Genomic DNA, 13,195 nt, shown 5'->3' with positions numbered 1-13,195 from the left:
GCCGTTTCATCGCGGCACACGCGGCATGTCCACGTAACATCAGGACCTTCCATGCAGTTGGCTCTACCATGGATGTCGAAAATTCAAAGACGCATGGATCGGATGATCCTATCAACTATAGAAATGAGGGCTACGATTATCCGATAAGCGTGTTTTTTTTTTCGAACGCGGATTCGGTGAGTTCGGGGAAACACGACTTCGGATTAGTTTACGTAGTGGGGCCCACTTGATGAGCGGAGTGGATATACAACCCACTACATCAAGGTGGGCCCCACGGTCAGAAACTCGGGTGCGGCTTCGGTTGATCCCCGGATCCGCCTAGGTGGGTGGATCCTTGACTGCGGGGCCCACTTTGATGTATGTTGCTTATATCCAAGCCATCCATCCGTTTTGAAAGCTCATTCTAGTCATGATCCCAAAAATAAAGAACATATAAATCTCAGTTGTCCCACACCACAGGAAACAATGGTGATTGAATAACCACCATTAAAAATTTATTGGGGTCACCGGAATTTTTATTGCCATCGAACTTGTTGATAAGGTCACAAAGACCTGGATGAAGGGACCACACAAATATCAGCTTGATCCAAAACGTTTGGAGCCCACAAGAAGCTTTTAATGGCCAATCATCGCTTTTCGTGTTCTGTGGCCCTCCTGAGATTTAGATCTTCTTCATTTCTAGGATCATGAACTAATTTGATATTCAAAAACGTATGGACGGCGTGGATGTAAGTAACATATATCAAGGCGGGCCCACAGTCAGGGTCACCCTAAGCCGCCCTTGGGACTCACCCAGTAAGCTGTCAGGCCAGACTCAACTAATCCGCGCGCATGCCGAAAGAGGAATCGATGCAGTTGAAAGCATTCCCAATTTAAAACTGGTGGTGAACTTTCACCGCGTAGCTGTCGTCCGTCTTTACTTCTAACCCTCTCCCCGTTCTCCAATTCCCCCGCCCGTAGATCTCGATTCAGAAACTGTAGATCTCTGATTTGATCGGATCGTTCTTCTCAGGGCATTCATGGCGAATTCCTACAGAGGCACCTTATATGGCGCCGGACCTTTACGATCCAGGTATGTTCAATCCCCCCCTCAGAGAAGAAATTCAATAACCGGTTCCTCTAATTTTCTGGAAATCATTCCTTTTGTAATTACTTCGAGCAGAGAAGGCATCAGCGCGAGAGCGGCCGGTGGTTCCGATGAAATACAGTTGCGGATCGATCCGGTGCATGCCGATTTGGACGAAGAGATTGACGGTCTTCATAGAAAGCTCACCCAATTGAAAACCGTGAGTTTTCTTTTTCTTTTTTTCTTTTTAAATTTTTATTCCTCATTTTCTTTCTGGTTGCTTTTGTTGATTGCGGCATATGTTGGAAATCCTTCTCTTATTCGATTTGATTTGACGTGCTTCCGTCTTTAAAAATAAAAAATAAAAAAATATTTTTGTGGAATCTTGGTTATTTTGAAATTGGGTATTTACAAAGTAATTACTGTCTGTTATGATTTTACGTTTTTATTTGATACCGATTTTTGTTTTTGGATTTTCTTCTTCTTCTTATTTATTTATTTATTTATTTTATAAATTAGGTTAATTTGAATGAATTAGGCTCTGAATTAGTACTAAATTAGTAGTGTTCTTTGTATGAAATGTATTGAAAACTGGAACTCGGCCTTTCAAAAAGGGTACAGATGTCAACTGAGCAGTATTTAAACAGGTGCCCAGTTCATGAAAATGGCGCTTTGTTTGAAAGTTGTAGAGACCCTGTTCTGCATCGAGCTTTGTGGAGAAAGCCTGTCTATGACATGTACCGGTATGCAACAATGGTGTGGATTTGGAGATTAGAGTCGAGAAAACAGAGGGAAAAAAGGTTCACTTAAAGGGGAACGGACCTCCTTAGACCATGGGTTTTTGTTATTGGCTTCATCAAAAGTGTTTAATGTTACTTTAACAAGACTCGCACCACCTCTCTCTAAGAGAGAGACCCTTTACTAACAATAACCAGTCAAAAGAATCCAATTGTTCTTATTAACTATGACCAATCAAGAACTCTAGTTAAAAAAAGACTTGCTAAATTGGGACGGTTACTAACTCAGATTCCTACTACCCTAAGCAACACCCCAATGGCAAATATAAGAAAAAAGCATTTTTGGTTTTTCTGCCTCAACGCAGTATTTTCTCCCACTTATTACAACTACTCTGCTCTCTCTGACAAGTTACAATCAATATCATCTCCCATGTTTTACAACTGCTCTACTCTCCCTCAACTTACAAATCACTTCCTCTTTCTTCACATCTTGCAATTGCAAATTTCTTCCTCTATCCGCATGCATTGCATTGCATGTGCCATTCACACTAGTATAATAAAACAAGAGAAGTGCCACAGAGCTTTTTGGAAACTACAGTTTGATGGTGAAAGGAATCTTCACTTGCAACCTTCACTCTCAGACTACAACCAAACATTTATTTAATTTTTATTCTTTTCCTTTCTCCATATATTGTTATTCAAGAATGATGAGCTTAGGCACAAAGTTGAGTGTGTCAACTGGATTATGGGATTGGACATATGGCCATTGGCAATGCACTGATTTTTAATTGGATTGTATATGGCCATTAGCAATGCACAAAGTTGAGTGTGTCAATTGTGGATGAATGGTCATTTAATTTCAGAAACGGTGTTGGTAGCACAGTGATAAACATCATTCTTGGCCATTTCTCAGGAGAAATTTCTTGGACAATTTCAAATTTTGTGGGAGGATATTTTTGGGAAATTTTTGAGATACGAATATAGTGCCTTTTCACCTTTGAGATGCTTTATTGTTGACTGCCTTTCTATTCTGATCAATACTGTTGAGCTGATATTTCATGAGCAGTTGCAGATCTTATTACTCTTATTCCTTGAGCGGTTTCCTTTCTTTCTGCTCTTCGAGCTCTCATTTAAGTATGGCAATGCAGGTAGCTCAAGAGATAGAGTCAGAGGCAAAGTTTCAAAACGACTTCGTAACTCAATTGGTAAAGTTAATGACTTAGTCTTCATTGTCCCTTTGATGTTAGAAATTTTTTTCTTGCTTGAGAAGAATGAACAAGTGCATCTGTTCTATCTGCATCTGCTGAGTTATAGGTTGCCATGGTTCATATCAAGATCATGTAACTCGGCCGAGCTGTCTTGTTATTTGTGGAGAACAAAATGAGCCACAAGGCAAGTCACATTCCAAAACCAGATTGAGTGGGAATAAGTCGGAGTGAGTTACGCTGGTTTCAATATCCAGATAATGGTTTTAAATATCTGCAATTGGCCGTATCATTACCATAACTACCCCCCCCAGACGGTACACACACACACACAAAGCCACTCTCTTCAAGATGAATTCCATTGTTTCAGTAATACAACGAAAGAATTCTACCATTTATATTTTTTATCGGCAATAATTTTTGTTATTACATGTCAATCTGTGTTAAGAACAGATGAATTTTTATGTCCTACCATCAACGTAGATGCACTTTGCTAAGGTGGCCTATGGAAGATATGGCTAAGAAAAAAATGCAGCAATCGTTCACATTTAAAAGTTAAAAGCACCAAAGATTGAAGAGTTGTGATCTTCCACTTTGGAAGATTTTCGAGGCATCCCCCTCCTTGTTGAAGTTCATTAGCCCAACAATCTGGATTGCCAACCATGATCCTACATGTACAGAATTGAGATATCGGTAAACTGCATCAATTCTGAGGCCATAGATCTAAAACTCAGTGACCCAACTTGAAACTTGGTTGAGGAAACTTGACCTCGATGGGATTTTGAGCCAAGTCAGTAGGAAACTCACTCGTGAGAGTAACTTGGTCCTGAATTGTCTAGACTCCTTGTGTCGACTTGTTGGCCTGCCGAACTCAACGTGACTCGTGTGACTCGAGCTAAGTCACTCACCCAGCCAATCAGTTTTTAACAGAAATTGAAAAGCGAGTTCAGAACTCACAATGCAATGAAGCAACATCTATAGCTAATTGAGTCAACCATGTTTATTTTAACTATTTTATATATTTTACCTAATCATAACTTTTTTAAAAAATTTATTTATTAGTAAAAACAGTTTTAATTTCGTTATGAGTAATAAATAATTTTAATTTAGTTATTATATATCAAGTCAAGTAAAGACTTGATCAAGTCCTCGAGTCAACCCAACCCAACCCAACTGGACATCCAGTTGAGTCAAGTTTTAGTTTTTGAACTATGGTTGGGGCCAGCACCCGATAATTCCTTGTAACTAGGATTAAAGGTTAGGTAGAGATGACTAGTTTCAGCAGCAGCAGTTTTGTTTGATGCTACCAGATCTTTGTAAGCACGTAGTGATGCCGGTCAAGGTCACACGAGAACGTCTATTTTGGCCATGATTGATTTACCAGTCAGTTGAACCCTGAGACCATTATATTGGCTGATATAACAACCAAATATCAATTTTCTTTTATTCATTGGTGATCTTTCAAACATCCATTATAGCTGATGTATTTGCCATCACGCCATAATATGCTGATACACTCATTTATATGAAAGTGAGTCACCTAGTCGGTATGGTAACTTAGCTCGAGGCCCCATCTTCCTTGCCAGTGCCACTTCTGTAGCATATCCATCTGGTGCACCCCACCATGAATATCTCCTGATGCAAAAATATGCAATTCGCACATTAGGAGGGCCACACCATCAAAATCAATGGGCTTTCGAAAGTCTGTTTGAATGTATAGGCCCATCTAATGAATGAATCAGCCCCATTCTCAAGATTAGTGGTCTTAGTGGTAGATTGAAATTTTTTGTGATTGTTAGAACACTAGACTTTAACCTTCCTCTTTTACAATGGCTCTTGGAACCGGCCATAGTGGAGGCTTACATTGACACATGCACATGATAGCATGGTCCCACCCAATATTGGTCCCCGGTCCAATTATTATATGCATGCCCCAAAGGGCAAACAAGTAAAGTAGGATTGACATGGAGAGACTGTTGCTAGGCAAACATCTAAGCACAAAGGCACAAAAATGTGCCAGCATTAGACCAAAAGTGGAAAAAGAGACGTGCTCAAGTTTTTAGTTGCAGTGAATAGCTGGAATGATGGGGACATCACGTGTACATGCACACCCCCCCACGCACCTATGTAAGGAGGAGGAGGGCCCCACCATTGATCTAGATCGATGACGATGTCCAGGGAGGGCCTCCTAGTTAGAGGACTGCGTTTTGGTTTATTTGAGTGGACCCGATAGTCATGTGAATTCCACCATGGGTTCTCATGATCGTGGCCCGCTATTCTAATTAATCTAGTACTTTGGTTTTTGCTTATTATTGTTAGTAGGAATATCATGGACGGTTTAGATTGCTTCAATTAATTGTTATTTTTTATTACTTCGTCTCCAAGTAATAAGTTGCGCACATAGCGCGAGTTTTTGGGTATAGGGTTTTATTATAAATTGGCACCCTTGTAGTCTTTTTTCTCATTAAAGATTAATAAAATTTCTGCGCTTTTTTTTTTTTGCTCCTCTAAATTTCTGAGTTGTGGAGATCCAATTGGGTGTGAAACCCTTCATTCCTTGAAGGGTTGATTACCGTGGGACGAAGCCACACCTATCCCAAATCGCCTCATCTCTTACCTTCCATATTCACCTCTTCCTGCAGTCATCTACATTTCAAATCCACCCTCTATTGTAGCCGCCTTCTCTCTGTACAATAGATTTTTCATAAACCAACCAGGGTGATACATAGCTACACCCTAAACCCTAAATAATGCTAAAAACCCTAGTTAAGCGGAAGGTAACTCAGAAATTCAGGGTTCAAACCCTAATTGCATAACAAACTGTATGTTACTGTAGCATGATACTGTAGCATCGTTACTGTAGCATCAGTACTATAGCAGGTTACTGTAGCAGGTTACTGTAGCACGGAACACAGAATTACGTTTTAGACAGGGTTAAGATCATGAAATGACAGCAAATATATAAACACATAATTAGTAAACCTAAGCAGGCTAAAATAGCGGCAATGATCTCTGGCGGATACATGGAAGAGAAGGAAGTTGATGAGGCTTTAAATAAACACTACGGGGAAATGGAGTAGTGAAGATAATATCAGTAATAAGTAAAAATCTAGAAAATCTATAAGGCAGTAAGTACTTAACACGAAGACGGAATTTAAAACAAATACGTTTGCTTAACATAAGCAGAGACTAAGATAAACAGAAACAGAAGTACAAACAGATAAGGAAGAGAAGTCGTTATCAGAAAAGCATCGCTTTCATACGTCTCTTTCAAACTATTTACAAACTCATAAGCTGGGATTACAACACTATTTTCTCACTTAGATGTTTCTCGTAGTTCTTACTTCTCTCTTATTTCTATATATTCTACAACACACATTACATGGGTATTTATAGAGGAGAGAGACCCACTGTGACGGATCTGAAAGAGGATTGCAATTAAGAGAATTTTATCGTCTCGAAGTTTGCAGGCGACGCGGATGAAGGAGAAGAGCTGCAAAGGGGGACTCTTTCTGTAGATCCATTCCTTTGGGAACATCTGTTGAGACACGTATGCCTTGGGAGTGATGAGAGTAGGTAGCTGGAGAAGCTAGACGTAGCAGCGTGCGAGATATTATACAAGCAGTGAGGAGAGTTACTATTGCTGAGAGTGACACTTTGAGAGTGACATGCTGAGGAAGAGATGAGCTTGTCAGAGATGCTTCTGCAAACGAGCAGAGATTCTTCAGAGAGGCAAAGATGCTTCAAAGGTGCAGACTTTGATGGCGATGGGTATGGCTTCAGTCGGAGCCTGAGTCACTGGTTGGAGCAGTGCGATAAACAGAGTGGGAAGACTCATCATCGATGGATGGAGGTGTTGGAGCCATTAAGAGTTCGAGATTCCTTTCAATGTAAGTCATGAAATGGTCCAAGCACAAATTATCATTTGCCATGGTCATGGGTGTGAGCCAAATGGAACTGGGAATGTCAGCCTGTAGAACATTGTTAAGTTCACACATGTGGCGTTTGAACAGATGGAAGACATTTCCAAAGAAATTCCAGTGATGAGCAAGATTGTAGTGTCTGTATCCTTGTATCACTGCTCTGTCTTCAATAGCAGCTGGCACGTAGTAGTGCTCATTTGTTGCGAATATGGAGTGGAGTGTTCGAGGATCTCTGAAGGAAATTTCAACATACTCACTATGGTGGTGGAGTTGTGAATGCCAGACTTCTAATGGATGGAACCATTCAAGGAACACTTTGAGATTTTTCTGTGCCTGAGACAACTGGTCAAAACCACTTACTGCTATCCAGTTAGGACGAGCAATATAGGCATGGAGCGAGGCCACTGGGAAGATAACCATGATGGTGTAGCTTTGTACAAGATAGTACAAGAAACAAAGGGCTTCATTGGGTAAGTAATAGAGGTCTCGAAAGGAGATGGGAGTTAAGTATGGATGGTGAGGATGAGGGATGTGCCGGAAAACAGGGTCATTTCTAAAGAGGTGTATTTCAAGGAAGGTTTTGAGATTATGGGTAGGCCTATTTGCAAGGTAGAGATCACTATCGTTTTTTGGAGTTTGAGAGGAAGAGTTGGGATCCTATCTATGGGAAATAAGCAAGGGATGGAGAATTCAGGGATTGCTGGTGAGGCTGTGACTGTGGGAGGGTGTTTGGTAGGGAGGCGAGATAAGAAGTCAGCAAGGACATTATCTTTCCCTTTGATCTTTTTCACTGTAAAGCTCCATTGTGAAAACCAATTTAACCAACGTAACAACTGAGGTTCAGGAATCATCTTTTGTTTGAATTTAAGCATCTTGGGAAATGCTGAGAGTTAGAAATGACTTCCATCTGTTCAAACGCCACATGTGTGAACTTAACAATGTTCTACAGGCTGACATTCCCAGTTCCATTTGGCTCACACCCATGACCATGGCAAATGATAATTTGTGCTTGGACCATTTCATGACTTACATTGAAAGGAATCTCGAACTCTTAATGGCTCCAACACCTCCATCCAGCGATGATGAGTCTCCCCACTCTGTTTATCGCACTGCTCCAACCAGTGACTCAGGCTCCGACTGAAGCCATACCCATCGCCATCAAAGTCTGCACTTTTGAAGCATCTCTGCCTCTCTGAAGAATCTCTGCTCGTTTGCAGAAGCATCTCTGACAAGCTCATCTCTTCCTCAGCATGTCACTCTCAAAGTGTCACTCTCAGCAATAGTAACTCTCCTCACTGCTTGTATAATATCTCGCACGCTGCTACGTCTAGCTTCTCCAGCTACCTACTCTCATCACTCCCAAGGCATACGTGTCTCAACAGATGTTCCCAAAGGAATGGATCTACAGAAAGAGTCCCCCTTTGCAGTTCTTCTCCTTCATCCGCGTCGCCTGCAAACTTCGAGACGATAAAATTCTCTCAATTGCAATCCTCTTTCAGATCCGTCACAGTGGGTCTCTCTCCTCTATAAATACCCATGTAATGTGTGTTGTAGAATATATAGAAATAAGAGAGAAGTAAGAACTACGAGAAACATCTAAGTGAGAAAATAGTGTTGTAATCCCAGCTTATGAGTTTGTAAATAGTTTGAAAGAGACGTATGAAAGCGATGCTTTTCTGATAACGACTTCTCTTCCTTATCTGTTTTGTACTTCTGTTTCTGTTTATTTTAGTCTCTGCTTATGTTAAGCAAACGTATTTGTTTTAAATTCCGTCTTCGTGTTAAGTACTTACTGCCTTATAGATTTTCTAGATTTTTACTTATTACTGATATTATCTTCACTACTCCATTTCCCCGTAGTGTTTATTTAAAGCCTCATCAACTTCCTTCTCTTCCATGTATCCGCCAGAGATCATTGCCGCTATTTTAGCCTGCTTAGGTTTACTAATTATCTGTTTATATATTTGCTGTCATTTCATGATCTTAACCCTGTCTAAAACGTAATTCTGTGTTTCGTGCTACAGTAACCTGCTACAGTACTGATCCTACAGTAACGATGCTACAGTGACACTGCTACAATATCATGCTACAGTAACATACAGTTTGTTATGCAATTAGGGTTTGAACCCTGAATTTCTGAGTTACCTTCCGCTTAACTAGGGTTTTTAGCATTATTTAGGGTTTAGGGTTTAGCTATGTATCACCCTGGTTGGTTTATGGTTTAGCTATGTATCACCCTGGGGGCTGAAACTTCGGCGGAGCACCACACACAGACTGTGCATTGGATCGGGCTGAAATTCAGGGGTTTTGTAGCCCACCCTTGGCCGACTAGCCCCAAGGAAGGAGATCTTGGGTTCGTGGGCCCCACACACGTGCGGACGGGATCACACGCACGTGTGTCTGGGCCATCGCTGTTGTCCACGTGTGTGGTGCTTCTCTGGTTCATCTCTCTCCTCTCTTTCACTCCTTTTTCACCCAAATCCCTAACCCTAACCCTAAATTATTCAAATCCCCAATTTTATGCCATTTTTTCAAACTTAGGGTTCCTTGAATTGAAATTTGTGAATCCTTTGGATTGAGGAATTATTTCTGTGCATATGTGGATGAATTTACCCTCCTTTAAATATTGTTTGGTCTATAATTTTGATTGATTCAGCCCTAGCATGTATAGGCCTAGATCCGCATAAGATTCCCCTTGATTGAATGCTTGAACTTCTGTGTGGGATGTTGAATTTTGTGTAACTGTTTCTGAATTAATGTAATCTAAAGCCTAAAAATCTTGCACATCATACTTGAATTTCATGTCCTGCATCATGGGACCTGTGATGCATGTTAGCCAAACACCACTCCCATACCAACACAATGATGTCCAACTCTTTACTTGAGCTGAACCAGCACATTATCTGGAAATGGAAGTTTGGAAATAGTTGAGGTCTCTAGCATGCAATGTAAGACTAGCTCTTAAACTCAAGTTTCCCCATGCAAGCTTCACTAGTGGTGCTAAATGACACGCAAACACACCCTTACTCGTGAGTTTGGACCTTCAACCTTTTTCATTTTCAACTGTCCATTTGATTGGCATAGGTTGGACAGCTGTCAACCGATCAGTGTGAGATGTGCTCCATTCCTGTCCATGGTGGGGCCCGTGATTTGGACGCTCTAGGTTAACATGCATAAGCCATGTCTATGGTTGGAAGTGTGCATGCATATGATCTACATCCTTTCCTAGGGTATCATATAATTCCTCTAAAGAAAAGGCCTGTCCGAAAAGAAGAACTCAACTTGTAGAGGCCATTAAGAAAGAAAGAAAAAAAATAAATCATCGAGTCCGTTATCCTGATAATTCACATCAGTCGAATGAAGTGTAGGATGGAAGTTGCCCAGTTTTGATCCATAACAGCAGTATGCTGCAGACCGATCAACAGCCTAGTCAACATAGCACCCTAATGCTGCAATGGGGTCAAGGAGGCTGGCAGAAACCAGAATACCATCCAATGTGGAAACCATGACCTTAGCTGATGGTGGTTATCATCTAGTTCTTCCCTAAAGTCTAGACACAAGTACACCAGCAGTATCATCAGCCTGTTCTGTAAATTTATATGCTTGTAGGTCTCTACATTGTATTTTCTGTATCCTTTTTGTTGAAAGGAAATCTTTGATCTTGGCCACTGTATCGAAGCTCGAAAGGAGTTTTAATCTTCAATGCTATATGGTTCATTGCCTTGAACTAGATGATTCAAATACCGAGGGCCCATTTGGATGCAGTTCCTCAAAAGGAGGTTTCCAAGAAATGGTGGTTTCAAGCCTCTGCTTTTTCAGCGCTTTAGCACCTATTTTGTTGAGTGGAGACATGACAGGAGTTTGCAAAGTGCATCCAAACACATAAACAACCGTTTGGATAAAACAGTGTTTAGGCCTCAAACTTCCTTGCGAAGGTGCATCCAGACAGCCCCAAAATCTGTTTTGTGCCCCCATCCTAAATAAATAATAATCTCTCTTGTAAAAGGGTAACAGCCATCGTTTTCCTTTTTCAATAATCCAACTGGCCTTACTGTTGTGTAACAGTAAGGGCCCTGGTTTCAATTAGCTTTTGCTTCTCCATCTGAAAATGCTTCTTCTAACACCTTATTTTGGTTCTATAAAACAGCAAATGACACTGATCAAAGCTCAAGCAGGGGTAAAGAACAACATGAGAAGGTTGAACAAGAGCATCATCCAGCAGGGGTCGAACCATGTCATGCATGTCATCCTCTTTGCGCTCTTTTGTTTCTTCGTGGTCTACTTCTTGTCCAAAATCTCCAGAAGATGATACATGGCTAGGTGGGGGCAAAGAAGCTTCTGAAGCAGCCAATTTGATCATTTAAGACAGCCACCCAATATTTGGTCCGACGCCGCAGCACGGGTTCCACTGTAAAGCCTTTTCCAACTGGAGCTACATGAAGGTGTTGTCAGGAAAGAGCTTCTCTTGTTCCATCTAATACTGCAATGACTGAGTATTATAATGTAATGTATTGGAACACATTGATACGAACAAAGATACTTGAGCTTAAACTTTCATTGCCAGTTCTTAACTGTTGGAATATACATTTGATTCGAATGAGTTTAAGAATTTCAGATTTTAGCTAGTTGCGATAATTTTTTCATCTTTGCAAATAGAGTTTGTAAAGTTAGAATTATCCTTCAATAAATATAGAAATAATACGGTTGTGTAAAATTACATGTCAGATGGATTTGCATGTGGTGGGCCACGGTGGCGTTAAAGAGGAGCTAACCATTGGTTATAAGGTGTGGGGACCACCATCAACTAGGTTGGTGGGCAGTGGTTTTTTTTTTTTTTCTTTTCCTAACCCACACACCCACACCACATGGAAACTGGATCCCTGGTCTCAGTGTTGAAACAGGAGTCTGTCTACCTCTGAGCCATGGAGCGGGCTGTGGGGATTTGGTTCTTAGGTGTGATCCCCACGCTTTGCAAGGTCAGCTTACTTTGAAATTCGGCATGGTTCATTCACAATTTAAGGCATTTCCTCATGGGGAGGAGGAATGAGATGCTCTGTAATTCTGTTCAGTAAGATGATTGCCTGATTGCCATACCGAGTAAGATAATCGCCCGATTCGACCCAACTAAGTTGGGTCGGTCATCAAGTGATCCGGCACCCCCCCCCCCCCCTGCAGGATCAGTGGTTATGATGATTAACTCAAACTGCAAAGAAGGGTATTCATGTCTTTGAACCACGCTTCAATCACGATGCAAGATTATGGGTGACAATGGACTGGGTTCGGCTAGCCCTGCTCAACACTATATAGGCCCAAGGTCCAAGTCCATGGATAAATAAATAGACATCCCTTCTTCAGCATGGGCCGCACATGGTGAAAGTTCCTAATCAATCTCTTCAACATGGGCTGCACATGGATAAATAAATAGAAATTTAGAAAGAGAAAGGCAAGTTCTACGTGGAAGATGCATAAGCTGCCTGAATGATAATAGTATTAGCATTCAGGAAGAATAGAACAAATGTGTACATGGAGTCAGTCCACATCTCTACCTTCTACAGTACAACCAATAAAAGAACACCATATCGTAAGGATCCTCGACTGGAAACAGCCTCTAAATAAAAAAGCATCTATGAAAGTATTATATTGACAATCAGGGTGGCCCACAAGATGGGCTAGCTGGATTCATTGGACCGTGTATCATGGTGACATGGGCCAGATCCTAATCTGGTCAATATAAAGCTCAGCCCTGCCTTATCAAGCCTAAAATCTAGGCCCTAGCCAGCACATGAGAATCCTAATTGAGCCAAAATCAGGATCGGATCAATGCCGAATAGCAACAATTCTTGAAATCTTAGAACCCTAAGAAAACAACCTTCTAATCCCCGCCTCTCCACATAATAAAATAATTCCACACGCCTTCAGTCCCACATCTAAAAGAGTACTAAATTTTCGCGTACTATATAAATGACTTTAAAAAGATATTAGATTTGAATTAAATATTTGACATGGTGTTGGAACATTATTTTTATTTTAAAATATAATAGGAGACTGCTTGGATGCTTTTGGATTTGCCTCATTTTTGGTACATGTCTTAACATGATCTAGCAAAACAGATGGACGGGGTGGATTTCTCACAAGCGTCACCTTGGATCTGCGAAATCCACGTCCTCCTCGAGGAGGTCTCATTCCCACATCCTACTAGGTCTATCCAGCGGGTCTTGGCTCTAGGTCGTATAAGAGAATCTACAGACCCAGTCGGTGGAGGGA

The 13,195-nt window shown here is 41.1% G+C and overlaps 1 protein-coding gene across 1 annotated transcript; it reads left to right on the top strand.

The window, feature by feature from the left end:
* Positions 1-864: 864 nt before the first annotated feature.
* LOC131234856 (bet1-like protein At4g14600) lies at positions 865-11,558 on the top strand. The gene is made up of 4 exons (XM_058231842.1): positions 865-1,072; positions 1,163-1,286; positions 2,952-3,008; positions 11,079-11,558. Exons 1-4 carry the CDS (start codon positions 1,020-1,022, stop codon positions 11,238-11,240), a joined length of 396 nt encoding a protein of 131 aa, XP_058087825.1. The 5' UTR covers positions 865-1,019; the 3' UTR covers positions 11,241-11,558.
* Positions 11,559-13,195: the final 1,637 nt, after the last annotated feature.

This window comes from Magnolia sinica, chromosome 2, assembly GCF_029962835.1.
Source record: "Magnolia sinica isolate HGM2019 chromosome 2, MsV1, whole genome shotgun sequence".
NCBI classification, from domain to species: Eukaryota; Viridiplantae; Streptophyta; class Magnoliopsida; order Magnoliales; family Magnoliaceae; genus Magnolia; species Magnolia sinica.
Note: the sequence above shows the minus strand (reverse complement) of the source record. Positions and strands in the feature narration are given on the sequence as shown.